Consider the following 27,576-nt stretch of genomic DNA (forward strand, 5'->3'; position numbering starts at 1 on the left):
TATACAAAGTTGGCATTTGACCAAGATATTTATCTTGCAGCAATGAAATACCACCAAATGAAAGCTCTATTAGTGAGAAGAAAAGGAGGTAAAATTCATTTGGGTGGTATGTTGCATGACCGAGCAATAAACGGTGAAAGTAGGGTAGGTCAGAAGTGTAAAAAGTGGCCTGGTCTTTAAGGGTGTTTAAGCTATAGGGGCTGAGGTGGTTAAAGAGCTCAGACAGGTGCTACTAATTTAGATTAATGAGTGGAGTAGAGGTGGACTTTTTAAAGGCACAGTAACAGGTCTTTGAGAGTCAGAATTCTTGCTGTTTCTCAGGTGTTCAAATACTTATGTTCAGCAGTGCAAGACAAATACATTCTTTAAAAATCATACAATGTGATTTCCATATTTTTTTATTCTGTCTCTGAGTGGGAATGCACCTACAATGTGAATTTCAGACCCCTTCATGATTTCTAAGTGGGAGAACTTGCAAAATTGCAGGGTGTTCAAATACTTCTGTTCCTCACTGTATGTCTGCTATTAGTACACAGTTTCTTCTCTTTTTTTGCCAACTTTACTGATCATTTTCCCTTTTCATGCATGATTATTGCTATATATTTTTCCGTAATTCCTCTGTGATCCAGATCACTAGTGATATTTCAATAGTTTTGAGGTTTTCTGTGTTTTATTTTCTCCTTTGGACTTTGGTCAGCAGAGGCTTTTGCTTTTATTAATTCGTGTCTGGACTCCCAGCTTCCTTGGCAGTTGAGCCATGGTGTGATTACTCAACAGGAACTGTAAATGTTAATGATTCAGACTACCGAGTCTCAAATATCACATGTATCTTATTGTTCTTTTGTTGTCTTGTGTCTTTTCAATAAAAAAAATTCAGAGTCAAACATTTCAAGTAAGAAAATACAATTATATGTAAGTGCACTTCTCCAAGCTATTGTATGAATAAAAGAAAATCTGCATTTTAATCAGTTGAACCACAGCCATGTGTCTATGAAAACAGTTGGATAGGGAGGTCAATGGTGACGGATTCCCTTTAAATTGACCATACACATAAGATAAAAGTTTGCCAACCCTGGTGCAACTGCATCCTCTGCACAGCCTATAGTTATGCCAATGGTTGTGCCTTCTGCCACCGACTGATGCAGATGAATTTCCAGCTGGCCAGTGTGATACAACCTGTATGGGCTTATGCACACGACCGTTTTCTGTTTTGCAAATAGCGGATCTGCAAAACACGGATACTGCTGTGTGCGTTCCGCATTTTGCAGAACAGCTGGCCCCTAATAGAACAGTCCTATCCTTGTCTGTAATGCGGACAGTAATAGAACATGTTCTGTTTTTTTCTGAATGGCAATGCGGACACGAAAAAAATATATACATTTGTGTGCATGAGCTGTATAGCAGAGTGTAACGGACTACAGGAGGCCATACAAATGAGACAATGATCGGCTGCATTGCGCCTGATCAGTCATCTGTGGGATTTTTCATGTGGATGATCCCACTAGCAGCATGCCAGAGTAAACCTTCCTGACAACAGGACGTGATCAGCTGAATCCAGCCAATCAAGCCATACACATGTAGCGTTGGCCGACCATGGACGAAATCTCCAACCTGGCCAATCACATTTTCAGCAGACAGAAGTCTGCCATCGCCCATTACAAACTATTCTTTGCAAAAAAAAATTATGACAGTTGTCTCAGCGGTCTCCTCAGATTAGCAGAGCAAGAGCAGAGGCTCGGTTTTGAAGCAGTAGTACAGGCAAGAAACGATCAGGGCCAGGCTAGACGTCAAGCCCTGTCAATTTAGCGGCAGGTAGGTGCTTTCACCTGCAGGGACAGCCCCTCACAGGAGAAGAAGGCCTGCTGATGAGTCAAATCCATTCGCTCATCTCTAGTTCCAAAACATCTAATCCAAATAAAGCAATTTTCTAGACAGTCCTAATGAACGCTTTAACCCCTATGCCCACAAGGAGTACATAGAGAGGGCCAAGGAGCTGCAGGTGCTAGCTGTTTTACACTTTCTGATCCTGGCTGTTTAACTCCTCAGATGCCACAGTCAATAGCGACAGTAGGGTTAATAGACTGCCGGTAAATTTACTATACACTGCAATACAAAAGTACCGCAGTGTATGGTACAAACTATTATATAAGCTACATAAGCTCCCTGTCTAAGGGTCCATTCACACGTCCATGGATCATGGGGTCTAGGAGTTGGACCCCCACCGACATTATATCTATGATCTATCCTGAGGACAATATTGTACTCCCAGGAAAACCTTTAACATACATTTGTGGCAACTCTATGAGATCGAGTAGAGTACGGTACCGCATTTGTTTTGCATTCTGACAGAACGTCATTTTGTATTGATGAAAAATATACCATAGTCATAATGTATGGTTGCCTCCCTCTTACCTTGGGGCATGCTCGGCCTCTGATCTGACACCTCGTCCATTACTATAACGTGAAGGTCAGGGGGACCACAGATATTTGGAATCAAAGATGGATGTCATTTTGGACATTATTACCATCAATCGTCTGTGTGATTTTGATCTAAAAATCAACTGAAAGGAAAAATTAGGATTTCCCATTTACTTCAATGATGAAAAACAAATGTTTTTCCATCCAGTGAAGCAAACAGAACAAAGGATGGAAACAATGATGTGACCGATGACAACGCTTCACTCCCATCACTTGAGAGCTAAACAGTCTGCACGTTAGGCTGATATACTTTTACCTAATCTGATGCTATAAGGACAGGAGAGAAGGGAAATATGCTGGTCAGAGAACTGCTTAGCCTGGATACAATTCTACCAAAAAAACTCTCAGGTTTTAGGTCCATATTGGTTTTCACTGACCGTTGAGGGGGGAATTTATAATGTGGAGACCTGTACGTGCGCTGTTGTAACCTCTGATGTGGTTCCAGCCTCCAGCGCATGCGCAGAGCACTGCTGAGTACACTCTGTTTTAGACCTCATGTACATTATTTCTGAGGATTGGGACCTCATTATTTCAATGAGGCTGCAAAAAATACGGACAGCATCTGCATGCCAGTGCTGCAGTCCCGCAAAAAAAAACAAAAAAAAAAAACTCCTATACTTGTTCGTTTTGCAGAGAAATATTGGACATTTCTACAAATACTAATTTGTATATGGCTCAAAGACTTTTTTTTGGCAAAATGAGGCATCTGCTTGAGATACAAAGGACATCTGCAGAAAATAGAGGAAAAGGACAGTCCTGTACAGTAGTACACACGTTCCCTTTAATGTGATGGCTGATTAGTGCACAGTTGTTCCAGGTGCAATTTACTGCTACTAATATTGTAAGCCGTATGATATATTTTTTATTTTCCATGTATAGCGGCCAGAAGACCCTTTTGGGTGTACGGACAGCTCCAAGATATTCCCAGTGTATTCACCAACCATATACCGCAGATGAGGTGTGAATTGTGTCTTGTCGCTGGGGTGCCCTCAGCCTAGCATCCTATAATCCCTTCACACCCTATCACAGATGGTACACTGGTAAATAACTTCCTATCACTGATGGTGCACTGGTAAATAACTTCCTATCACTGATGGTACACTGGTATATCACACCCTATCACTGATGGTACACTGGTATATTACACCCTACCACTGATGGTACACTGGTATATCACACCCTATCACTGATGGTGCACTGGTATATCACACCTTATCACTGGTTGTACACTGGTATATCACACCCTATCACTGATGGTACACTGGTATATCACACCCTATCACTGATGCTGCACTGGTATATCACACCGTATCACTGATGGTGCACTGGTATATCACACCCTATCACTGATGGTACACTGGTATATCACACCCTATCACTGATGGTACACTGGTATATCACACCCTATCACTGGTTGTACACTGGTATATCACACCCTATCAGTGATGGTGCACTGGTATATCACACCCAATCACTGATGGTGCACTGGTATATCACACCCTATCACTGGTAGTACACTGGTATATCACACCCTACCACTGATGGTGCACTGGTATATCACACCCTACCACTGATGGTGCACTGGTATATCACACCCTACCACTGATGGTGCACTGGTATATCACACCCTACCACTGATGGTGCACTGGTATATCACACCCTATCACTGGTGGTACACTGTATATCACTCCCTATCTCTGATGGTGCACTGGGGTATCACAGTAAATCAATCCCTGTGAGTGATGGTGCACTGGTATATCCCAGTATATCACTGATTGTATACTGGTGTATCACAGTATATCACTGAGGGTGCACTGGTATATCACTCCCTATCACTGGTTGTACACTGGTATATCACACCCTATCACTGGTATATCACACCCTATCACTGGTTGTACACTGGTATAACACCCTATCACTGGTTGTACACTGGTATATCACTGGTTGTACACTGGTATATCACACCCTATCACTGGTTGTACACTGGTATATCACACCCTATCACTGGTATATCACACCCTATCACTGGTTGTACACTGGTATATCACACCCTATCACTGGTTGTACACTGGTATAACACCCTATCACTGGTTGTACACTGATATATCACACCCTATCACTGGTTGTACACTGGTATATCACACCCTACCACTGATGGTGCACTGGTATATCACACCCTACCACTGGTTGTACACTGGTATATCACACCCTATCAGTGATGGTGCACTGGTATATCACACCCAATCACTGATGGTGCACTGGTATATCACACCCTATCACTGGTAGTACACTGGTATATCACACCCTACCACTGATGGTGCACTGGTATATCACACCCTACCACTGATGGTGCACTGGTATATCACACCCTACCACTGATGGTGCACTGGTATATCACACCCTACCACTGATGGTGCACTGGTATATCACACCCTATCACTGGTGGTACACTGTATATCACTCCCTATCTCTGATGGTGCACTGGGGTATCACAGTAAATCAATCCCTGTGAGTGATGGTGCACTGGTATATCCCAGTATATCACTGATTGTATACTGGTGTATCACAGTATATCACTGAGGGTGCACTGGTATATCACTCCCTATCACTGGTTGTACACTGGTATATCACACCCTATCACTGGTATATCACACCCTATCACTGGTTGTACACTGGTATAACACCCTATCACTGGTTGTACACTGGTATATCACTGGTTGTACACTGGTATATCACACCCTATCACTGGTTGTACACTGGTATATCACACCCTATCACTGGTATATCACACCCTATCACTGGTTGTACACTGGTATATCACACCCTATCACTGGTTGTACACTGGTATAACACCCTATCACTGGTTGTACACTGATATATCACACCCTATCACTGGTTGTACACTGGTATAACACCCTATCACTGGTTGTACACTGGTATATCACTGGTTGTACACTGGTATATCACACCCTATCACTGGTTGTACACTGGTATATCACACCCTATCACTGGTATATCACACCCTATCACTGGTTGTACACTGGTATATCACACCCTATCACTGGTTGTACACTGGTATAACACCCTATCACTGGTTGTACACTGATATATCACACCCTATCACTGGTTGTACACTGGTATAACACCCTATCACTGGTTGTACACTGGTATATCACACCCTATCACTGGTTGTACACTGGTATATCACACCCTATCACTGGTATATCACACCCTATCACTGGTTGTACACTGGTATATCACACCCTATCACTGGTTGTACACTTGTATAACACCCTATCACTGGTTGTACACTGGTATATCACACCCTATCACTGGTTGTACACTGGTATAACACCCTATCACTGGTTGTACACTGGTATATCACTGGTTGTACACTGGTATATCACACCCTATCACTGGTTGTACACTGGTATATCACACCCTATCACTGGTTGTACACTGGTATATCACACCCTACCACTGATGGTGCAAGCCTGCACTGGTATACTAGTAATATCCAGGGGCAGGAAGGAACACGTATACAGGAGAGCAGCAGGGTTGAGCAATGCCAGCTCACTGCAGGAAGGAAACCCACACTGCGGCCATTTAGTGCAGAGGGTGAGGTGACATCATGCACACCTCTCGCCGTGTGACCGCAGTCAGCCGTAGCTCCGGGCTCCCCAGGACGGACGCCCAGTGAAGTGACGTTCAGCCGCTGGGCGGGCTCCAATCCTCCTCAGCTTCACCCCGAGTGCTCGTCCCCGGCGTCCTATGCTGCTATCGCGGACGCGCACCGCGGAGGGAGCTGACTGACGGCTTCTTGCTGGGGAGTCACCGCCAAACTCGACGTCTCGTCCCTGCTGGCCATGCTGGCGCGGTGATAGTGGGCGCCGCTCGGCGATGGATTCCTGGAGGGACTGCTTTCTGGTGCGCTGGGTCTGGCAGCAGTTGGTACGTCTCTTCCGTTCCTGTCCCGTGGCCGTGGGCGCAATACTACAGGAGAGACCGGGGATCGTGTAGGCCTCAATCTCAGTTTGTAGAGAGAACTTTTTGCGGCAGGTTGTGTTTGCTGGGCTGAGGGGAGGACGAGGCGGAAGATAATGGCTGTTGCATAGGAAATACACCGAGGTGTGGAGAGTTCCCCAACTTCGTGTGTGGAGCTCCCCCAGGGCACCGACACTAATGTGCTTTCCTCATAAGAGGATTTACCAACTGCTGTCCCTGTCATGTGCCTCCTGTTTATTGCACTTCATGCAGTTATATAGCAGGCGTATTATGTGCAGGTATATGGGATTTTCACTTAGAATTCTTGTGGTTTGCTGTTTTACGTTGTCGCACACCTGCCATTATGGTGTTGGTAATTAACGCTTGTACATTGTACCGCAGAATGGCACCGACGGGAGAGTTAGTGGTGTCAGATCTGCGGAAAGCCATTATTATGAGGCACGCCAAAGCAGTGGTCATTGGGGTACATTGCGCTATTCACAAGTCCTCGATGACCGTCCTCGTCCGTGATGGATCTGTGTTCGGTCCGTTTTTTGCTTTCCGTGTTTCATGTGCACTGCTAGGCTGAAAACTAATTTCTCCTATCAATGGTACGTGAAAACCACTGACAGAAAGCGGATGCCATCAGTGTTGTATCAGTGATTTTTTTTTTTTTTTTTTTACAGAACCATAAACCTTAGGCCTCATGCACACGCCTTACTTTTGGCGGCTCGGATGCGGACCCATTCACTTCAATGAAGTGTGCTGTCCTAATCCATTGCTCCGATCCGTGGTGGCCCAAAAAAATATAACCTGTCCTATTCTTGTCCGTTTTGCGGACAAGAATAGGCAGTTATATCAATGGCTGTCCGTGCCGCTCCAGCAAATGACGGAACGCACACGGACACCATCCGTGTTTTGCAGATCCGCAAAACACACAACAGTCGAGTGCATGAGTCCTAAAGGGGTTGTCCTGCCACATATATTGATGACCGATCGTCGGGATAGGTCCTCAATATCTGATCTGTGGGGGTCCGACACCGAGGACCCCCATCGATCAGCCGTTTCTCCATGCGAGCGCTGCTTCCTAGTCTTTACACTACGCGTAGTTATTACAAGTACCTCTTCCATTCACGTGACTAGAGCAAGTACTTTTCATTACACTGCACCAGGGTGGATTTGATTTAAATCACTAGTCAGTAAGGCTTGATTTAAATCATAGTTTTCTACATAAAGACTAATTCTTGCTGCTATAACTTATAATATGCAAGTAGATGAAGACTTTTAGAATAACAACTTTTCATATTAGTTTGATTAGGTTGATTCTGCATTCATAGGTTTGTAGAAGTTAGGATTAAAGGGTTTCTATCACTTGGTATGACATAATTAGCTGTCAGACACTAGCGATCCGCTAGTGTCTGCTCTGGCCAACCATCCTACTATAATCACTTGTGGGGCAGCGGTTTTGCTAAAAAACAAACTTTTATAAATATGCTAATGAGCCTCTAGGTGCTATGTGGGCGTCATTAGCACCTAGAGGCTCCGTCTACCTTCATACACAGCCGCCGCCCAGCGCGTCCCTCCAGCCCGCCCATGTCCTCCTCCGTGTGACGCAGCGGCCGAATTCTCGCGCATGCGCCGTGCGCGGCTGTATTCGGCGCATTTGAGATGTCTGAGCTCGGAGCGGTCAGACATTCAATGCGCATGCGCCGAATACATCCGCGCATGCGCATTGAATGTCTGACCGCTCCGAGCTCAGACATCTCAAATGCGCCGAATACAGCCGCGCACGGCGCATGCGCGAGAATTCGGCCGCTGCGTCACACGGAGGAGGACATGGGCGGGCTGGAGGGACGCGCTGGGCGGCGGCTGTGTATGAAGGTAGACGGAGCCTCTAGGTGCTAATGACGCCCACATAGCACCTAGAGGCTCATTAGCATATTTATAAAAGTTTGTTTTTTAGCAAAACCGCTGCCCCACAAGTGATTATAGTAGGATGGTTGGCCAGAGCAGACACTAGCAGATCGCTAGTGTCTGACAGCTAATTATGTCATACGAAGTGATAGAAACCCTTTAAGGTCTTTTTCTCAACTCTGTTCATGGTATAACATTTTTGCTGTGAAGAGGCATGTGATCTCTGCTGAGTCAAATTCAGTTTTGAGAACTGCAAAAGTAAACCAAGCATCTGTGATAATATCTTGTAGGCAGAGAAACTGCCCAATAATCTTACAAAAACCTCTGGAAGAGCATGACATTGTGAATGGATTAATGGAATTTATTTACCAAAAAAATTACACATATAGAAACATAGAATGTGTCGGCAGATAAGAACCATTTCTCCCATCCAGTCTGCCCAATATACTGAATACTATGGATAGCCCCCGGACCTATCTTATATGAAGGATGGCCTTATGCCTATCCCATGCATGCTTAAACTCCTCCACTGTATTTGCAGCTACCACTTCTGCAGGAAGGCTATTCCATGCATCCACTACTCTCTCAGTAAAGTAATACTTCCTGATGTTACTTTTAAACCTTTGCCCCTCTAATTTAAAACTATGTCCTCTTGTAGCAGTTTTTCTTCTTTTAAATATTCTCTCCTCTTTTACCTTGTTGATTCCCTTTATGTATTTAAAAGTTTCTATCATATCCCCTCTGTCTCGTCTTTCTTCCAAGCTATACATGTTAAGGTCCTTTAATCTTTCCTGGTAAGTTTTATCCTGCAATCCATGTACCAGTTTAGTAGCTCTTCTCTGAACTCTCTCCAAAGTATCAATATCCTTCTGGAGATATGGTCTCCAGTACTGCGCACAATACTCCAAATTAGGTCTCACTAGTGCTGTGTAGAGCGGCATGAGCACCTCCCTCTTTCTACTGGTAATGCCTCTCCCTATACACCCAAGCATTCTGCTAGCATTTCCTGCTGCTCTATGACATTGTCTGCCTACCTTTAAGTCTTCTGAAATAATGACCCCTAAATCCCTTTCCTCAGATACTGAGGTTAGGACTGTTTCACTGATTTTATATTCTGCTCTTGGGTTTTTACGTCCCAGGTGCATTATCTTGCACTTATCAACATTAAATTTTAGTTGCCAGATTTTTGACCATTCCTCTAGTTTTCCTAAGTCCTTTTCCATTTGGTGTATCCCTCCAGGAACATCATCCCTGTTACAAATCTTTGTGTCATCAGCAAAAAGACACACCTTACCATCGAGACCTTCTGCAATTTCGCTGATAAAGATATTAAACAATATGGGTCCCAGAACAGATTCCTGAGGTACCCCACTGGTAACATGACCTTGGTCTGAATATACGCCATTGACTACAACCCTCTGTTGTCTCTCCCTCAGCCACTGCCTAATCTATTCAACAATATGGGAGTCCACGTACAGCCTTATTCTACATAATTAAAATACTAATCTTTATTTCATGATGGAATAAATAGATGGTAATATATTTTCCTCAAAAAGCATTTTATATAAAAATTTTAAAAAAATCATTGATTTTTATCCACCCTGCACTGCACTTGCGAGACGATGGCAGTGTAATGAACAGGAACTGCACTCGCATGGAACGCCGCCTCCTCTTCAAACAGCTGATTGTGGGGATCCTGGGTGTCAGACCCCAGCCAATCTGATATTGATGACCTGTCCTGAGGATAGGTAATCAATATATATCGCAGTACAACTTCTTTAAAATTTGTTGGTACATGGGACGCAACGCAGCTGATCCTGGCTGTGAGCTTGTTGCTTAGAGAAGTCCTATTCTTGTCCGCAAAGCAGACAAAATAAGACGCGCTCTATATTTTAATGGGGCCATGGAATGGACATAAGGTGTCCGTATCTTTTGCGGCCCCATTGAGATGAATGGGTCCCCATCTGATCCGCAAAAAATCATGGATCTAATGCGGCCTGAAGCTATGGCTACGTGCATGAGCCCTTATACTGCGGTATAGAATGGTCATGAATTCTCAGCACTGCTTGACCGTTGTGGAATAGGAGCCGTTACTTAAAGTGGACCTGTCCCCTGACATGTCTGTTGTGGTAACTACCTGTGTTCCCCATGTAATAATTTTGGAGCGTCTGTTCATGACTGTGTGACGTGCCGTTCCTTTATTATTCCTTGTAGAAGTTATGAGTGAATTGCAAGCAGTTTGCAGTGAAGGTCCAGATGGGTGTTCCCAGTTGGGGCGTGTGTCCCAGCACAGTTTGCCACTGGCAGCACTGATTGGATAGTGTCACTGTGCAGGGACACCCCCTCTGGACCTTCATTGCAAACTGTTAGTAATTAATTTACAACTTCTAAAAGGAATAATAGAGGAATGGGAAGTCATGGATAGATGCTCCAGAATTGGTATTACAAGGGGTAAGTAGTTGCTAAAACAGACATGTCAGGAGAGGTGACCGGTAGTTGATATAAGGTTGAGCGTGTGCGGTAGATCGTGCTATTCCCCAGTAGCTGCGCCTCTCTCACTCTGAGCAGTGTTGGCGCACACGTCTCGCTTTCTTTACTTGCAGTCCACAGCACAAACCACCAAGTTCCTCTGTATGTAACAGAAGTCACGCGTCCTCCCCGGCTTTTCTGTCTGTTTCAGACATTAAAGGGGCTGTTTAAGACTGGTAACAAATCTCCAGGGGTCAGAAGCCTGACATGGCATCTACATGCACATCACCTCTGCTGGGCAATCCATGGCCGCAGAGATGACCTGTGCAGGAACAGCACGTGACCGCTAAGGCTCAACAGTCATGTTACTGAGATATCGCCGCGGTGGATGCAGTAATATGCAGGTAGGCAGTACGAGACTGCAGCCTGGCGCTGGACCTGGGACAATCTATAGAGCTGATTTATTTCTTTTTTTCTTTTAGCCCATGCCCAGCCACCTGTAGATTTGTTAGCACTCTTGGACTACCCCTTTAAATGGAGACAGCAGCGTGGCAGATGGGAGGACTATGTAACAGAAATAGCTTCTGGGGGCATCTTATAACGTCTCACTAAAAAAAGAGGTTGCAAAGTTCTCAGAAAAGCGTCTGGTTCTGTGATCGCCCCGGCTATAGCTCACCGTGTATGGGAAAAGAGGCAGGGACCATAGATCACACACAGTGGCCATGCTGCTTTCCCAAAAAACTGATAACCCCTAAAAATACACTACACAGAAAAAGAGTTTATTGTACAATTACCAAATATAATAAAATACATGTATATGTGGCTATACAGACACAGGACAAAAAACAAGGACTACATAAACTTTGTCAGTAAATAGTTTCAGATAATCCCAAACACTCCCAGGCTACCTCACTATACAGGTAGAATCTCACTATACATGTATATAAAGTGCACCGTGCATAAGGGAGAGAGCAACCAAGGGACAATCAGCTCCCATTTCTATACAGACCAGTGTAGTCCAGGCCCCGACGCACGTTTCGCTGTCGCTTCCTCAAGGGCCCTTGAGCTGTGTAGTGTATTTTTAGGGGTTATCTGCTTTGTAGCTACCTCGCAGCCATTACTTTAGGGCCAGTGCTCTTATATTGGTGTTGTATGTTTCCCAAAAAATTGCAAAATGTTGTCCGTGGCAGGCTGGATAAATCTGCATGCCGATCATTCTTTTCAGTTGAAACACCAGAAAATGAGTAGTGTTAAAGGGGTTGTCCCATCATAGACAATGGGGGGTATATCGCTAAGAGCACGGACAACCCCTTTAATTCCCAGATAAGCCCTTTTTAACAAGCTTTGGAACATGACGAGGGAAAATAGCCGAGCCAGATATCCCTCTGTAGACAGCTGTCTCCATGTACAGCTGGTGTCTTCAAGGAAAGCCAGCGCCCTGCCTAAGCAAACGTAAGTAAGTGATAAATTTGTGTATTTGTTTTGTAGTTTGGCATTTACGGCTTGAGAGGTTATGTTGTAATTTTTTTTATAAGCATAAATTTAAAAAATGACATTTCACAAATTGCATTTTAGAATCCTAGAACCTTTTTTAGGCAGCGACAATGACGGCGTCACATCAGGAGGCATACATCCTGATGAAGGTGGGGAGCATGCAGATGCTGGGTAGAGTAGTGCTGTAGCACAGGACAGCGTGGTCCCTCTTGTTAAGCTGCCTGCTCTCCATTGGGCACCTAAACATTTACTTGCCCCTAGACTCCATAAATGTGCCACCATTTCTGGATGAGTTGGATGTAAATGGACCACACCATGCCTCACAAAGAACCCTTCATCCTTCACACGCCAGAGATTGGATACCTACACATTTGAGTGAATTAAAAAAAATGTTTTTATAGCTCACCCTAAATATGGGCATTTGTTTTAAAAAAAAATAATAAAAAAATCCTGATTCTGAGGTGAAGGGAGAGAAGCCGCATATGTGCAGGCAGCCTCTGTTTACCACTATGGCCTTTCTGAAAATAGCTGGGTCAGCGCAGTCACCTCGGGTGAATGGTGGTCGCACATGCCCAGTGTGCTCGCCATCAATGCTATGGGACCTCCATAAATTAGGCAAGTAACAGTAAATAGAGAACACACTGCGCATGCGCATTGTGTACTGCTTCACTTCGGGACTCCATTCTGGAGTTAGGAAGGGGTTCCAGAGCATGGTTGTCACGATACCAAAATCTTGATTCAATTTCGATACCATAAAAAAAAGTATTGCAATACTTGATACCGTTCGATACCATGCGAAAAAAATAAAACACCAAAAAAGCAGAGTGCATTCCGCATTTTATGAAAGTCCGGCCTATAATCGAACAGTCCGATCCCCCCGACTGACGCGCTCTGCTGCGATTGGACAGCGCTACATCCAGGGAGAAGGAGACGCTCACGGAGAAACAGGGCAGTCTCCTCCTCCCTGTTCTGATGCAAAAATTAGCATACAGGGCTGGAGAATTTAACGGGGGCCACAGCGGGCGAACGGAACGGCGGCCAGAAAAAATAGTAAGCGCTATTCGATCCCTGCACTATCCTGATACTTAGTTTCTAAAGTCTGGACCCATGAATGGTCCTCTTTAACTCATAGCAGTAAATGGGAACTATGCAAACAGCGCTTACTCAGATTATTCCCATCAAGGCAGAGATGGGAGTGCCCTTATAACTGTACAAACTATATGAAAGTGTCGCCTCTTTTCAAAATTTGTCAAGGGAAGAGCCAAGCAGTTTGGGTGCCTTCACTCCTGCAGATTTTGTAGAGAAATGCACTGTAGGCATATAGTTTTATCCTCCAGGATGCCCCTGATCTTTCCACCAGCAGTGAAATAGTGTGGGAGATAATAGAGCCTGTTCCTCACCTACATGGACCGCAAAGATGTACAATACATTCTGCAGAAACCGTGGCAGTGTTTTCTGATCAAGGCGGTGAATTTGTATGAAAAAAACCTAAAATCTGGTACAAAAAAGTGGCCTTTTATCTTGTATATTTTGCAATTCCTCATAATAGTTCATCAATATCGGATCAGTGTGGGTCTGACTCCCAGGCGGTGTTGCTTTGTGAGCACAACCGCTATACAGTGTACGAAGCTGTGAGGAGGCCATGGCATTGACCAGAGCTGAGGATATGCGTGTGATGGCTAACCTCTGGCACTCCAGCTGTGGTAAAACTACTACTCCCAAGATGCACACGTTCAGAACTCCATAGAAATGAATGGCGCATGTTGGAAGTTGTAGTTTCACCACAGATGGAGTGCCGGAGGTTAGCGATCCTTGGAATAGGTCATCAAGATGAATATCCCTAAACGGTATTGGCTGCATTCAGATGAAATTTCTGAAATATAAACCTAATATGATGGGTACAGACATGTGAAAATGTAAGAGGGGGGTTTTCCCTCACCCTACTGACCATGGATCCCACATGTAACCAGCTGATGTTGTGGCCGCCGCATCTGTGGTTCTCAAGATGGTGACAGTCGCATGCTTTATCAATATGACTCTTCCTATGCTGGTGCGGAAAGCCCCAGAGCATGCGCTGGTACAGGAGGCATACGTGCCCTGCTGGTCACTGCATGGGACCCATGGATTCTAGGCCGTGTGCAAAAAAAAGCACTTGTGTAAAATGATGTATTTGCCATTTATTTCTTTTTATTTTTTTATTGAAGGAAATTCAGACTGTCTAAAAAATTACTAAACCCCGAGACAGAAACCATGAGGAGTCTACTTTTGTGAATGAAGCTATTTATAGGGAGCTTTAGACCCAGGAAATAGTATAAAATCAGCTGTGGATTTGGTAGATCCAGGGGGCAGAATAGCCCCCATTTATGCCAGGACCTGTCACATATTGGGTGTCCCCCCAAACACAGCTGAAGTAGCAAAATGTGAGATTTTCCATTGGTCCGTACTAGGTGTCGTTTTTTTTTTTTTAAATGGCTAATTTTAAATTAAGATGGACATATACTAGTATTACCATAACGATGTGCTGTGCTTCAACTGCACGGTTTAATTTATTTAAAGTGATATAGGTAAAATTGGGAGATTTCGGGAGCCTATAGCCCAGCAGGGTACAGGACTCTCGCAAGCACTCGGGTTCCAGCGCCGAGCTCCCTTCTCCGTCACTTCTGGTTCTCTGCTGGACTGGGAGGGTGGTGCTGCGTCTACACGCACGTTGATGCTGCCCGCCAAATGGTAGCCTTTCAGCAATTGATTGGCTGGCAGCGGTGATGTACGTCTAGATGGCACGCCACAGCTAATTTTTATTTTTATTTTTTTTGCTGACCCATAGAAATAAATGAGTCCGTGAGTGATCCGCAGAAAATGGACCAAAAATACCTTTGTGTGCATGAAGCCTTATTTACACGTTGGTGCTCCACATACGTGTTCTCCACGGACAGCACACATACTCATTCATTTTATGTGTATTCAGACATCCGTGTTTTAGCACTTTCTGTGGGTCTGTGGTTTTAGCATGGAAGTATGCTCTGTTTTGTCTGTGTTCACAGATCCATCACGCCCCTTCAGAGTGTATGCCATCCGTGTTTCACGGATCATTAGGAAGAGATGCTTTGAAAATTATTTTTCAGCTGCACGGTGTCCGTGAAACACGGATGGCAAAAATTGATAGAGGGATCCTTTACTGGCATCTTCACAGAGGCATCGCTGACTACCTTTTCACGGATTTGACCACAAACATGGACTTGTAAATGAGGCTTTAGAGGGGAAACTGCAGACCAGTGTTGAGCTTTGGATGCTTCATCAGAAGTCGCTTCACTCAAAACTTCGGAATAATACTGTACGGAGGCGAATCTCCGTACAGTATTAGAATGTATGGGCTCCAATGAGCTGAAGTTAGTTATTCACGAAGCCGCGGGTCTCTTCGTTGAATAACTTCGGTAGTCGATTTTTTTTAAAGTGGAAAACCACTTTAAAAGTTGAAACCGAACTCTGCTTCGGTTCCGAGGTACTAGTTGGAACCGAAGCCTAGTTCAGTTATAAAGTGGTTTTCCACGTTAAAAATCAACTACCGAAGTTATTCATCGAAGAGATGCGCGACTTCATGAATAACTTACTTTGGCTCATCGGAGCCCATACATTCTAATACTGTACGGAGACTAAGATTGCTTCGCTCAACACTACTGCAGACATATGGCTAGTCATTAGATGACAAAACTGGAACGTGTGTTTGCTGTGTTAGGCCTCATGCACACGAACGTATTTTGTTTCCGCGTCTGTTCTGTTTTTTGTTTTTTTTGCGGATATGATGTGGACCCATTCATTTCTATGGAGCTGTTAAAAAATGCGGATAGTCAACTGTTTTTTTTTTCCGCGTCCGTTGTCTGTGGTTCCATTCTGCAAAAAAAAATAGAGCATGTCCTATTCTTGTCCGTTTTGCTGACAAGGATGGGCATATACAATGGAAACGCAAAAAAAACGGACGTCATCCGCAAAACACATACGGTCTTGTGCATGTAGCCTTACTCTCAGGTGATCTGAAACCTGAATCTTAAATTCTGACTTAAATTGTGAGATTTAGCTGGAGAAATAATGTGAGATCTGACTGTAAATTAGTTCAGTACCTTGGGCACTGCTGATATCCTTTGGAGATAAATGAAAGCCACAATATAGAAATATGAATATGACCTGTGGATACGGACAGTACATGGGCGTGCTGTCCGCATTTAATGCGGCCCTCTTGAGATGATCTGATCTGCACTGAAACTACAGCATTTGCATGAGCCCTTATCTTGTGACATTTTGTGCATGTAAAGTTTTTTGGTGTCTTGAAACCCTATGGAGAAAAGTTCCAGAAAAAGTGCTATGTTTAGAGCATGCTGCATTTTGATAACCGCCACAAAAAAACGAAAACTCTGTGTATTTAGACTTTTCAACATTTTATTTTAGACTTTAATGAAGACCTGTCGCCTCTCCTGACATGTCTGTTGTAGTACCATAACTACTTGCATTCTCCATGAATTAACAGCTGTTCATATAACTGTTTTCTGTCATTCCTTTATTATTCCTCATAGACATTTATGAATGAATCGTCAGCAGTCTGCCATGCAGGTGTTACCAGTTTGGAGGTGTCCCTGCACAGTCTGCCACCGGCAGCACTGATTGGGTAATGTCATACTGTGCAGGGACCAAAACAGACATGTCAGAGGTGAAAGGTCCTCTTTAAAGAGACCTCTGTCTACAGTTTTTTTTTTTTTGGTGGGGAAAAAAATAAACTGGCAAAATGCCTTGAAGACTTCACCAAAAGTGGTTTAAGAAACCAGCTTTATAATTAAGGGAACATGTCAGACATGCTGTCCATTATGTGGACTGCATGTTATGGAGCAGAGGTACTGAGCAGATTGATATGTAGTTGTGTGTCAAAATATTAGGGATAACCTGTAATTTATTGACTTTAGGGTTCATTCACACGTCCGCAAAATGGGTCCGGATCCGTTCCGCAACATTGTGGAACAGGTCCAGACCCATTCATTTTCAATGGGGCCGGAAAAGATGCGGACAGCTGTCCGCATCGGCACTTCCGTTCCGCATCGGCACTTAGTAGAACATGTCCTATTCTTGTCTGCAGCCACAAACAAGAAAAGGCATTTTTATTAAAGTGCCGGCCATGTGCAGTCCGCAAAATGCGGAACGCACATGGCCGGGTGTCTGTGTTTTACGGATCCGCAATTTGCGGACTGCGAAACACTTGCGGACGTGTGAATAGACCCTAAATCTCTGCCTACTCTGAGCTTGAGTCCAGTGGGCTCAAGATGCAGTTGAAGGATGACTCTGAGCAAGTGCGGCCTTCTCAGTAAGCAGGGCAAATTAATCTATTATTTAGATATATAAAAAACAGTGGCAGCACCGTCCCTGATGCAAGCTGCAATACGGATTAAAGCCAATCCACAAATACAAAATGGAAAAGATGGGCAAGTGTGTGTGTGTATATATATGTGTGTGTGTGTGTGTATATGTATGTATATATATATATATATATATATATATATATATATATATATATATATTATATCTCACCTAAAGAATTATTAGGAACACCTGTTCTATTTGTCATTAATGCAATTATCTAGTCAACCAATCACATGGCAGTTGCTTCAATGCATGTAGGGTTGTGGTCCTGGTCAAGACAATCTCCTGAACTCCAAACTGAATGTCAGAATGGGAAAGAAAGGTGATTTAAGCAATTTTGAGCGTGGCATGGTTGTTGGTGCCAGACGGGCCGGTCTGAGTATTTCACAATCTGCTCAGTTACTGGGATTTTCACGCACAACCATTTCTAGGGTTTACAAAGAATGGTATGAAAAGGGGAAAAACATCCAGTATGCGGCAGTCCTGTGGACGAAAATGCCTTGTGGAGGCTAGAGGTCAGAGGAGAATGGGCCGACTGATTCAAGCTGATAGAAGAGCAACGTTGACTGAAATAACCACTTGTTACAACCGAGGTATGCAGCAAAGCATTTGTGAAGCCACAACACGCACGACCATGAGCCGGATGGGCTACAACAGCAGACGACCCTACCGGGTACCACTCATCTCCACTACAAATAGGAAAAAGAGGCTACAATTTGCACGAGCTCACCAAAATTGGACTGTTGAAGACTGGAAAAATGTTGCCTGAGTCCCAGGCTATGAGCTGTGCGCTACGATTGGCCAGCGCTGCAGCAAGGGACAACCCTAATACAAAAACTCTGCCCAGTACAACAGAGGGAGCTGCAGACACCGGCGCCCAGACATACTAGTAAGTGCAGGGGGACCCCTGGGCGTCGCTCTGCCCACTGATATAGTTAGTTTTTTTAAACTAGTGAAAGGTCCTCTTTAAGGCTTATATTTCCTTAGGGCTTCCTCCTCCATCTGGATTCAGGGCCCATTCCACTAGAGCAGTCTCTACCTCCTGGGCAGAGAGAGCAGATGTTTCCCTAGCTCAAATCTGTAGGGCAGCCACTTGGAGTTCTCCACATACCTTCCTTAAGCATTATAGATGCATCCTTCGGAGAGGGGGTTCTTCAGGCTGTAGTCCCTCCCTAGGTTCCAATTTATAGTTTATCTCGCATAGGGTGCCGTCATGGGTGAGGGGAAAACAACATTGCTTACCGGTAATCGTGGTAATCGTTTTTCTCGATACCCATGACGGCACCCTCAAATTCCCTCCCAAAAAAATATAAATATATATATATATATAATCAGTACAGACCAAAAGTTTGGACACACCTCTTTCAAAGAGTTTTCTTTATTTTCATGACTGAAGGCATCAAAACTATGAATTAACACATGTGGAATTATATACATAACAAGCAAGTGTGAAACAACTGAAAATATGTCATATTCTAGGTTCTTCAAAGTAGCCACCTTTTGCTTTGATTACTGCTTTGCACACTCTTGGCATTCTCTTGATGAGCTTCAAGAGGTAGTCCCCTGAAATGGTCTTCCAACAGTCTTGAAGGAGTTCCTAGAGATGCTTGGCACTTGTTGGCCCTTTTGCCTTCACTCTGCGGTCCAGCTCACCTCAAACCATCTCGATTGGGTTCAGGTCCGGTGACTGTGGCGGCCAGGTCATCTGGCACAGCACCCCATCACTCTCCTTCATGGTCAAATAGCCCTAACTTTCAAAGTTTTCCCAATTTTTCGGCTGACTGACTGACCTTCATTTTTTAAAGTAATGATGGCCACTCGTTTTTCTTTACTTAGCTGCTTTTTTCTTGCCATAATACAAAGTCTAACAGTCTATTCAGTAGGACTATCAGCTGTGTATCCACCTGACTTCTCCTCAACGCAACTGATGGTCCCAACCCCTATTTATAAGGCAAGAAATCCCACTTATTAAACCTGACAGGGCACATCTGTGAAGTGAAAACCATTTCAGGGGACTACCTCTTGAAGCTCATCAAGAGCATGCCAAGAGTGTGCAAAGCAGTAATCAAAGCATAAGGTGGCTACTTTGAAGAACCTAGAATATTACATATTTTCAGTTGTTTCACACTTGTGAATTATGTATATAATTCCACATGTGTTAATTCATAGTTTTGATGCCTTCAGTGTGAATCTACAATTTTCATAGTCATGAAAATAAAGAAAACTCTTTGAATGAGAAGGTGTGTCCAAACTTTTGGTCTGTACTGTATGTCTATATGAGGAAATATGGATATATAAGTCGTATGTTCTAGAACATAGGTACCACTTGTCTCTCCGGAGAACTTATTTCTTCCACTGGTGCTTGGTGGGGGCGTGTGGTCCTGAGTCGCATAGGGTGCCGTCATGGGTATCGAGAAAAACGATTACCGGTAAGCAATGTTTTTTTGTGGACCGTATCGAGAACCATTCACTTCAATGGGTACGCAAAATCATCGGAAAGGTACTCCGTGTGCATTTTGTTTCTGTATTTCCGTTCCCCATAAAAGTAGTGCATGTCCTATTATTGTCTGCAAATCACAGTCGGAGGCCCCATTCAAGTCAATGGGTCCGCAAAAAATATGGAACGCACACTGAACATATCCGTATGTCATCCATATTTTGCGGATCCATACTGTAGAAATGCTATGCCCAGCCCATATTGCTCATGTGTTTGGTGATTTAATAAGCTACTGTTTACGTTCCGCAAAAAAACTGCTTGCATACGGATATGTTTTGTGGAATACCGGAACAGAAGAGGACTTAAATCGGAGGGAAAAAAAAAACACCTCAGATACGGAACAACGGATCCGTGAAAAACGGACCACAAAAAAACAACGGTCGTGTGCATGAGCCCTTTAAAGGGGTTGTCCAAGTTCTATTTATTGATGACCTACAAGTGTATTTGAGCGATCCGTACCATTGAAATAAATGGGGCGGCTTGGGTGTAATTACACCTGCTCACCGCTGCAGATGCCACGACAAGCAGGTAAACAATGAAGAGGAGGCAGCGCTGGCACGACGCGCGCCTTCTCTTCAAACAGCTGATCGTCGGTCTGACACCCGGCACCCCCGCCGATCTGATATTGATGACCTATCTTGAGGATAGGTCATCGATAAAAATAACTTGGACAACCCCTTTAACCAGAGAATGAAAATGTAACCTGTGATAAATCGATAAAATAGATTATTTTTGTTTTTGAACTTGAGGACAGTTTAATGATTTTAATCCTGATTTTTATTTTATTTTTTTATTTTTTTCTGGACTTAACCTTTTTTATTTTTCATGTAGCAATATAAGTGCTATTTTTTTTCGTGGTAGATAACATAGTTTGTAAGGCTGAAAAAAGACATCCGTCCAGAGCACCAAGCAGCTGATCAGTGGGGTCGCTGGGTGTTGCACCCCGCCTGTCCTGAGGATAGGTCATCAGTATAAAACACTCAGAAAACCCTTCTAACTGTAAAAATAAAAAATAAAAATTGCAAACAACACAGTGTACAGCGGAGACAGGGAGAACAGTGTTAGATGTGCTTCTATACTGACAGGTGCTGCTGCAGGTAGTAATACCGTGTATACTGTATACATGAAAACTGCTCTTCACCTGTTAGATACCAGAGGTCACATGACTGACGCCATCTTTAGTCCTATTCAGATCTCCTATGGGCCGTCATGGTAACAAGTGATAGGTAAGTAGTAAAACAGGACACGTTTATTTTCCTCTAATTTAAATTAGCTAAATAACAGGGTTTTCTCAGTAAATTGACATTCAACAAAAACAAAACAATAACAAAAATGTCCTGAGATAAAAGTCACAATTTACCAGTGGAAATGTCACAACTATGCTCCAAAAGTCGGTGTGGTCTAGCAGGGTGGCTGAAATGGCGCATTTCAGTTTAAAAATAGCATTTTAATGCTATTGGTGTTAAAATGTCACAAATAGAGAGAAATGGGCGAATAATCAACTTAATATTTTTTAAAAAGGGACGTTTTAAAAGTGGCATGCGCTTTTTGATTATGAGGTGAAACAAATCACCACTTTTGAGTTGTAATATTTGTATTTTTTTTAGTGCATATTACACCATTATTGATAAATGGTCCCACCTTGTGTTTCCGCTGTTTGATTCTGCAGGCGGATATTCCGTACAGATATTTGTTTCTCCGTCTTTAAAGTTCTACATAGAATTCTATGGAGAAAGCCCCTATTTCTAGTGCACGCTGGATCGGGCTTATCAAAAACGTCAGAATACAAATAGACGTTAATCCAGATTTGTTATCATACACAATTTAAGGTCCATGGAGACCGTTGTGCTCTTAGATTCATATAAGTTTTATTTGTTCTAATTTGGTTTGAATGTTTACTGTAGAGCACAGCGGACGGATGGCTCTGCCTGTAGTGCGCGCTCTGCAGACAGACCGCGCGTATGGCGTAGTCTTGTTGGAGCCAAAAGAGCAAGTGGATATGACTGCAGAGAGCACAGGTCGTCCCTGCAGCCGGCAGAACGCCCTAGTAAGATGTATTCTGACATGTTCTGAAACAAAGTAAAATACGTTAGGAATTTAGATTACTCGCACAATTAAGGACATTTCTGGATCTTGCTGCAGTTAAATCCACCACATTTCCACAAAAAGTCATTTGAAATTCTGAAGCATGTTGTGTTTTTTTTTTTTTTTTTTTAAATGCCATCCACACGTACTGTATCTTATTCTCATCTGGACATTTATGGCATGTACTCAGGATATGCCATAATAGGGACCCACTGCTATCTCAATAGAGGGCAGGCTGTGTGTGCGTTTTGTATGGGAAGGGTATTGCAGTATTTTCCACTTTTTTCCCGATTCTTAAGGCTTTGACCCCCTTTAAGGCTACATTCACACGTCAGTATTTTTCTATAATCCGATTTTCATGTATAAATTTCAATAAGCGAATAAAGTTGTTTGGATTTCTTTAAAAAAAAAAAAATGTAATTTCCAGGAACGGATTCCGTATAAAACGGATGACATACGGAATGACATCCGTATGTCATCCGTTTTTTGCGGATCCATTGACTTTGTATTGTACCAGGATCCGATTTTTCAGGAAAAGAATAGGACATGTTTTATATTTAAACGGACATGCGGAACGGAACAACGGAAACGGACAGCACACATTGTGCTGTCCGTTTTTTTCCAGGACCCATTGAAAATGAATGGGTCCAGATCTGTTCCAGAAAAAACGGAACAGATCAGGAAAGAAAAAACGGATGTGTGAATGGACCCTAAGGGTACTTTCACACTAGCGTTTTTCTTTTTCGGCATTGAGTTCCGTCCTAGGGGCACTATACCGGAAAAGAACTGATCAGTTTTATCCCCATGCATTCTGAATGGAGAGCAATCCTTTCAGGATGTCTTCAGTTCAGTCTTTTTGACTGATCAGGACGAAGATAATACCGCAGCATCTCTCCGGCCAAAAAAACTGAAGACTTGCCTGAATGCCGGATCCGGCATTAATTTACATTGAAGTGTATTAGTGCCGGATCCGGCATTGCGCAGACCGAAAAAAAAATGCAAAAAAAATGTATACTGGTTCCTTCTTTCCTGAGAGATGGATCTGTCATTTCAATCTGACAAATGCCATCAGTTTCCGCGATGGAACTGCCTGCTGGAATCCTCTGCCGCAAGTGTGAAAGTAGCCTAAGGTGGTAGTTGTTCTGTAAGCGGTCTCCTGTTCGCTTTCATTAGACTAGCTCAGAGCCGGCTAATACCGTGTGACCGCACGTCTTCCCATCTTGTACATCGGAGCAGTAGTCAGGGCTGCAAATGGCAGATCTGAACAATTAAGCAGAATGGCAAACGAGTTGCCATATTTCCTAGCTTGCTTTCATAGCTCCACATATGAAGTTTGGATGTGTAGCTACGCCGGCTGCTCTCCATGCTCTGGTCATTGCAGATGGTGCATCAATATTTTGTCAGCAGAATGTATGTAATTAAATGTCCGTTAATTGATTGTATTATTTAAGTCTACGATTCCGCATTATGATCCATGCTTTAAATAACATTTCAATGCAATATCCTGCCAGCGGATCGCTGTACAGCTGATACTGTTGCTTCTGTTTTTGCATGGGCTGTTTTCTCCAAAGAGCTGCCATTGATGTCAATATTACTTATATTTACCCCCGTATGGCTGCCCGTAAACCTTTTTCTGATTGCAGTTTTTCGGGTGTGGATTATAAACGTCTTTAGGCTCTATGACGTACTATCACATGACTGTGCACAGTGCCATAATAATAGATCACAGCTGAGGACAGGCCATCAGAATCTGTCAGCTCCGGAACCCCCCTCAGACAAGTGCTGTATAGTGTATGTGGTGTCCTTTTTATCTTCATACTCACTTGCTTTCCAACGCTGTGCTCTGACAACCAGCAGTAAAATGCATTGAGAGGACTCCCCTGTTAATAAGGGAGAGGACTCCTCTCATTGTATTTTACTGCTGGTTGTGAGAGCACAGCGTTGGAAAGCAAGTGAGTATGAAGCTAAAAAGGACATAGCCGGACTCCGCATTACTTACACTATACAGCACTTTCTCTAGTTTGGCGGTGTTTCAGAGCTGGCGGTCCTTTTTAAAGGGTTTAGTGCGAAAGTATATTGAGCAAATTCTACTTAACCTCTTGTGAATCCCCACCTGTTTTAGCTCAAAAACTGCATCATGAAAGCTGAACAAAACTTGAACATGTTATGACTTCCTTAACCCCTTCCCGACCTTCCAACGTAAATTTACGTCGTCGGTCGAGCATTTAAAAATGGCGCCCACTCGCGAGCAGAGCAGGAGACATAACCACCGGGTGCCTGCTGTTTTAAACAGCAGGCACCCCGGACTAACATATGCAATCGACAATAACATCAATCACTTACATTTAACTCCTCAGATGCTATGGTCAAATGTGACCACGGCATCTGAGAAGTCAAAGACCAGGAACGTGTACTCCCAGCCGGGCTCTGACTCCCCACGGCGAGGATCGGGGCTCCATTGGAACTTAGGGGGTCATTTATTAAGCAGAAATACGCCTAAACTAGGTCTTTTGCGCCGAAATCTGTGACTTTTCCCCGCTCACACCAGGTCTAAAAAAGTGGGCGTGGAAGACGATGGGCCGGCAGGCGTGTCTCATTTACCATTTTCGACGCCTGGTTTAAGCGTTGACAGTGATCTAGATCAGGCATGCTCAAGCTGCGGCCTTCCAGCTTTTTGCAAAACTACAACTCCCAGCATGCCCGAACAGCCTACAGGTATCGGCCTACAGCAGGGCATTGTGGGAGTTTTAGTTTTACAACAGCTGGAAGGCCGCAGGTTGAGCATCCCTGGTCTAGATGTAAGACAGCAAGGAAGCTGTCTTATTTTGAATCGGCGGTGGATCCGCCGAAGTTATGTAGAGGGCTGCGCCTCTTCATAACTCTGGCGAATCTACTGCCAGTGCATGGCTTTATTAAGACCGACGTCTGAAACGCTGTTCTTAATAAATGTGCCCCTTTCACACGAGCGAGTATTCCACGCGGGTGCAATGCGTGATGCAAATGCATTGCACCTGCACTGAATCCGGACCCGTTCATTTGAATGGGTCTGCTTTGTGTGAAAATCGCAGCATGTTCTATATTCTGCGATTTTCATGCAACGCTGACCCCATAGAAGTGAATAGGGCTGCGTGAAAATCGCATTGCGACTTTGCGCAATAACTTCATAAATTAATTTGTACTGTAAAAAAAACATTTCCTGAGTTCGGTTCCAAGTCGTACCTTGGAACCGAAGCTGAGTTCGGGAAATGGTTTCTTACAGTACAAAGCAATAACTTCGGCTCATCTTACAGTACTGCTCCTTACAGTATTAGAACTAAGTTTTATGCGAATTGACTTCGGATGTTTCATCCGAAGTCGATTCGCTCATCCCTACTTGCTATAGTTCCCTAGGGGAACTATTAAAAAGTGTTTAAAAATATATATATTATTTTTTTTTAAAAGATGACTATATGGCACTTACTAATATAGCCTTTGTTGATATTCTGTGCCATTTGCAAGATTTCAGAAGACAAATTTTCTGTCCGCATAGAAGTCCTGTCCGTAAGATGGCCATTGATGGAGGGTCATGTGACCCGACAAATCCTCAGCCTCCTCGATTCAAACACACTTTCGAGGAGTGAGTGATTAGCCTGGTCATATGACCCTCCATCAGCAGCCATCTTGTGGACAACACAAAAGACTTGGCCAACGAGGAAGTACACCTTATGAAATGGTGCCGAATATCAACAAAGGCTATGTTAGTAAGTGCCCTATATCATCGAAAACACTTTGTTCAACAGTGACCAGAAAGTGGCTGATCCCTTTAAGGGGGTTGGCTCAAATGTGACCATGGCGTCTAAGGCTGGGTTCACACGAGCGTGTCCGGATGCGTCCCGGTGTATTGCGGCAAACCCGCGCGAGTAGGAACGCAATTGCAGTCAGTTTTGACTGCGATTGCGTTCCGATGTTCAGTTTTTATCGCGCGGGTGCAATGTGTTTTGCACGCGCGTGATAAAAAACTGACTGTGGTACCCAGACCCGAACTTCTTCACAGAAGTTCAGGTTTGGGTTAGGTGTTGTGTAGATGTTCTTATTTTCCCTTTATAACATGGTTATAAGGGAAAATAATAGCATTCTGAAAACAGAATCCTTAGTAAGTGATCAATTGAGGGTTAAAAAAAAATAAAAAATTAACTCACCTTCTCCTCTTGATCGTGTAGTTACCGGTCTCTTCTTCTTTACTTCTATAATGGTGACGTCAGATCACATGCTCCAATCACATGGTCCATCACCGTGAAGACATCCTGATGCATCGTGAACGGATTAGGCCCCTTTCACACGAGCGAGTATTCCGCGCGGATGCGATGCGGGAGGTGAACACATTGCACCCGCACTGAATACCGACCTATTCATTTCTATGGGGCTGTTCACATGTGCGTTTTTCACGTAACGCAGGCCCCATAGAAATGAATGGGGTTGCGTGAAAATCGCAAGCATCCGCAAGCAAGTGCGGATGCGGTGCCATTTTCACGCATGGTTGCTAGGTGACAGTCTATTCACTGTATTATTTTCCCTTATAACATGGTTATAAGGGAAAATAATAGCATTCTGAAAATAGAATGCTTAGTAGGTGATCAAATGAGGGTTAAAAAAAAAAATATTAACTCACCTTCTCCTTTTGATCGCGTAGTGATGGACCATGTGAAAGAAGACACCACAAGGTATTTCGTGATGGGCATTGTGAGTTCATGGAAGTTTTTATTTTTTGTCACAAGTTAGTGGAATATGAGACTTTGTAAGAAAAAAATAAAAAATCATCTTCCGCTAACTTGTGACAAAAAATAAAAAAATTTAGGAACTCGCCATGCCCCTCACGGAATACCTTGGGGTGTCTTCTTTCCAAAATGGGGTCACTTTTGGGGTAGTTATACTGCCCTGGCCTTTTAGGGGCCCTAATGTGTGAGAAGTAGTTTGAAATCAAAATCTGTAAAAAATGCCCTGTGAAATCCGAAAGGTGCTCTTTGGAATGTGGGCCCATTTGCCCACCTAGGCTGCAAAAAAGTGTCACACATCTGGTATCGCCGTACTCAGAAGAAGTAGGGCAATGTGTTTTGGGGTGTCTTTTTACATATACCCATGCTGGGTGAGAGAAATATCTCGGCAAAAGACAACTTTTCCCATTTTTTTTTCAGTCCTATTCAGATCTCCTATGGGCCGTCATGGTAACAAGTGATAGGTAAGTAGTAAAACAGGACACGTTTATTTTCCTCTAATTT

General features: G+C 43.6%; 1 protein-coding gene and 1 long non-coding RNA gene across 5 annotated transcripts in view; one reads left to right on the forward strand and one right to left on the reverse strand.

Moving 5' to 3' along the window:
- The first annotated feature begins 6,138 nt into the window (after positions 1-6,138).
- Positions 6,139-27,576, forward strand: part of ATP11B (ATPase phospholipid transporting 11B (putative)) — a 177,486-nt gene continuing 156,048 nt past the window's right edge. For 2 of the 4 annotated variants that reach the window (XM_040428281.1, XM_040428280.1), the window contains exon 1: positions 6,142-6,429. In XM_040428281.1, coding sequence (XP_040284215.1) covers positions 6,379-6,429 — 51 coding nt within the window. In that variant the 5' untranslated portion in view covers positions 6,142-6,378. Of the gene's footprint in view, positions 6,430-27,576 lie in introns of all 4 variants that reach the window. The other 2 variants (XM_040428283.1, XM_040428282.1) reach the window with 2 other exon arrangements.
- On the reverse strand, positions 7,223-17,419 carry LOC120997919. Its single transcript, XR_005778258.1, has 3 exons — positions 17,409-17,419; positions 10,038-10,045; positions 7,223-7,327 (listed from the first exon to the last, which is right to left on the reverse strand). It is a non-coding gene; the product is annotated as an uncharacterized LOC120997919 (long non-coding RNA).

Source organism: Bufo bufo, chromosome 4 (assembly GCF_905171765.1).
Source record: "Bufo bufo chromosome 4, aBufBuf1.1, whole genome shotgun sequence".
Taxonomy (NCBI): Eukaryota; Metazoa; Chordata; class Amphibia; order Anura; family Bufonidae; genus Bufo; species Bufo bufo.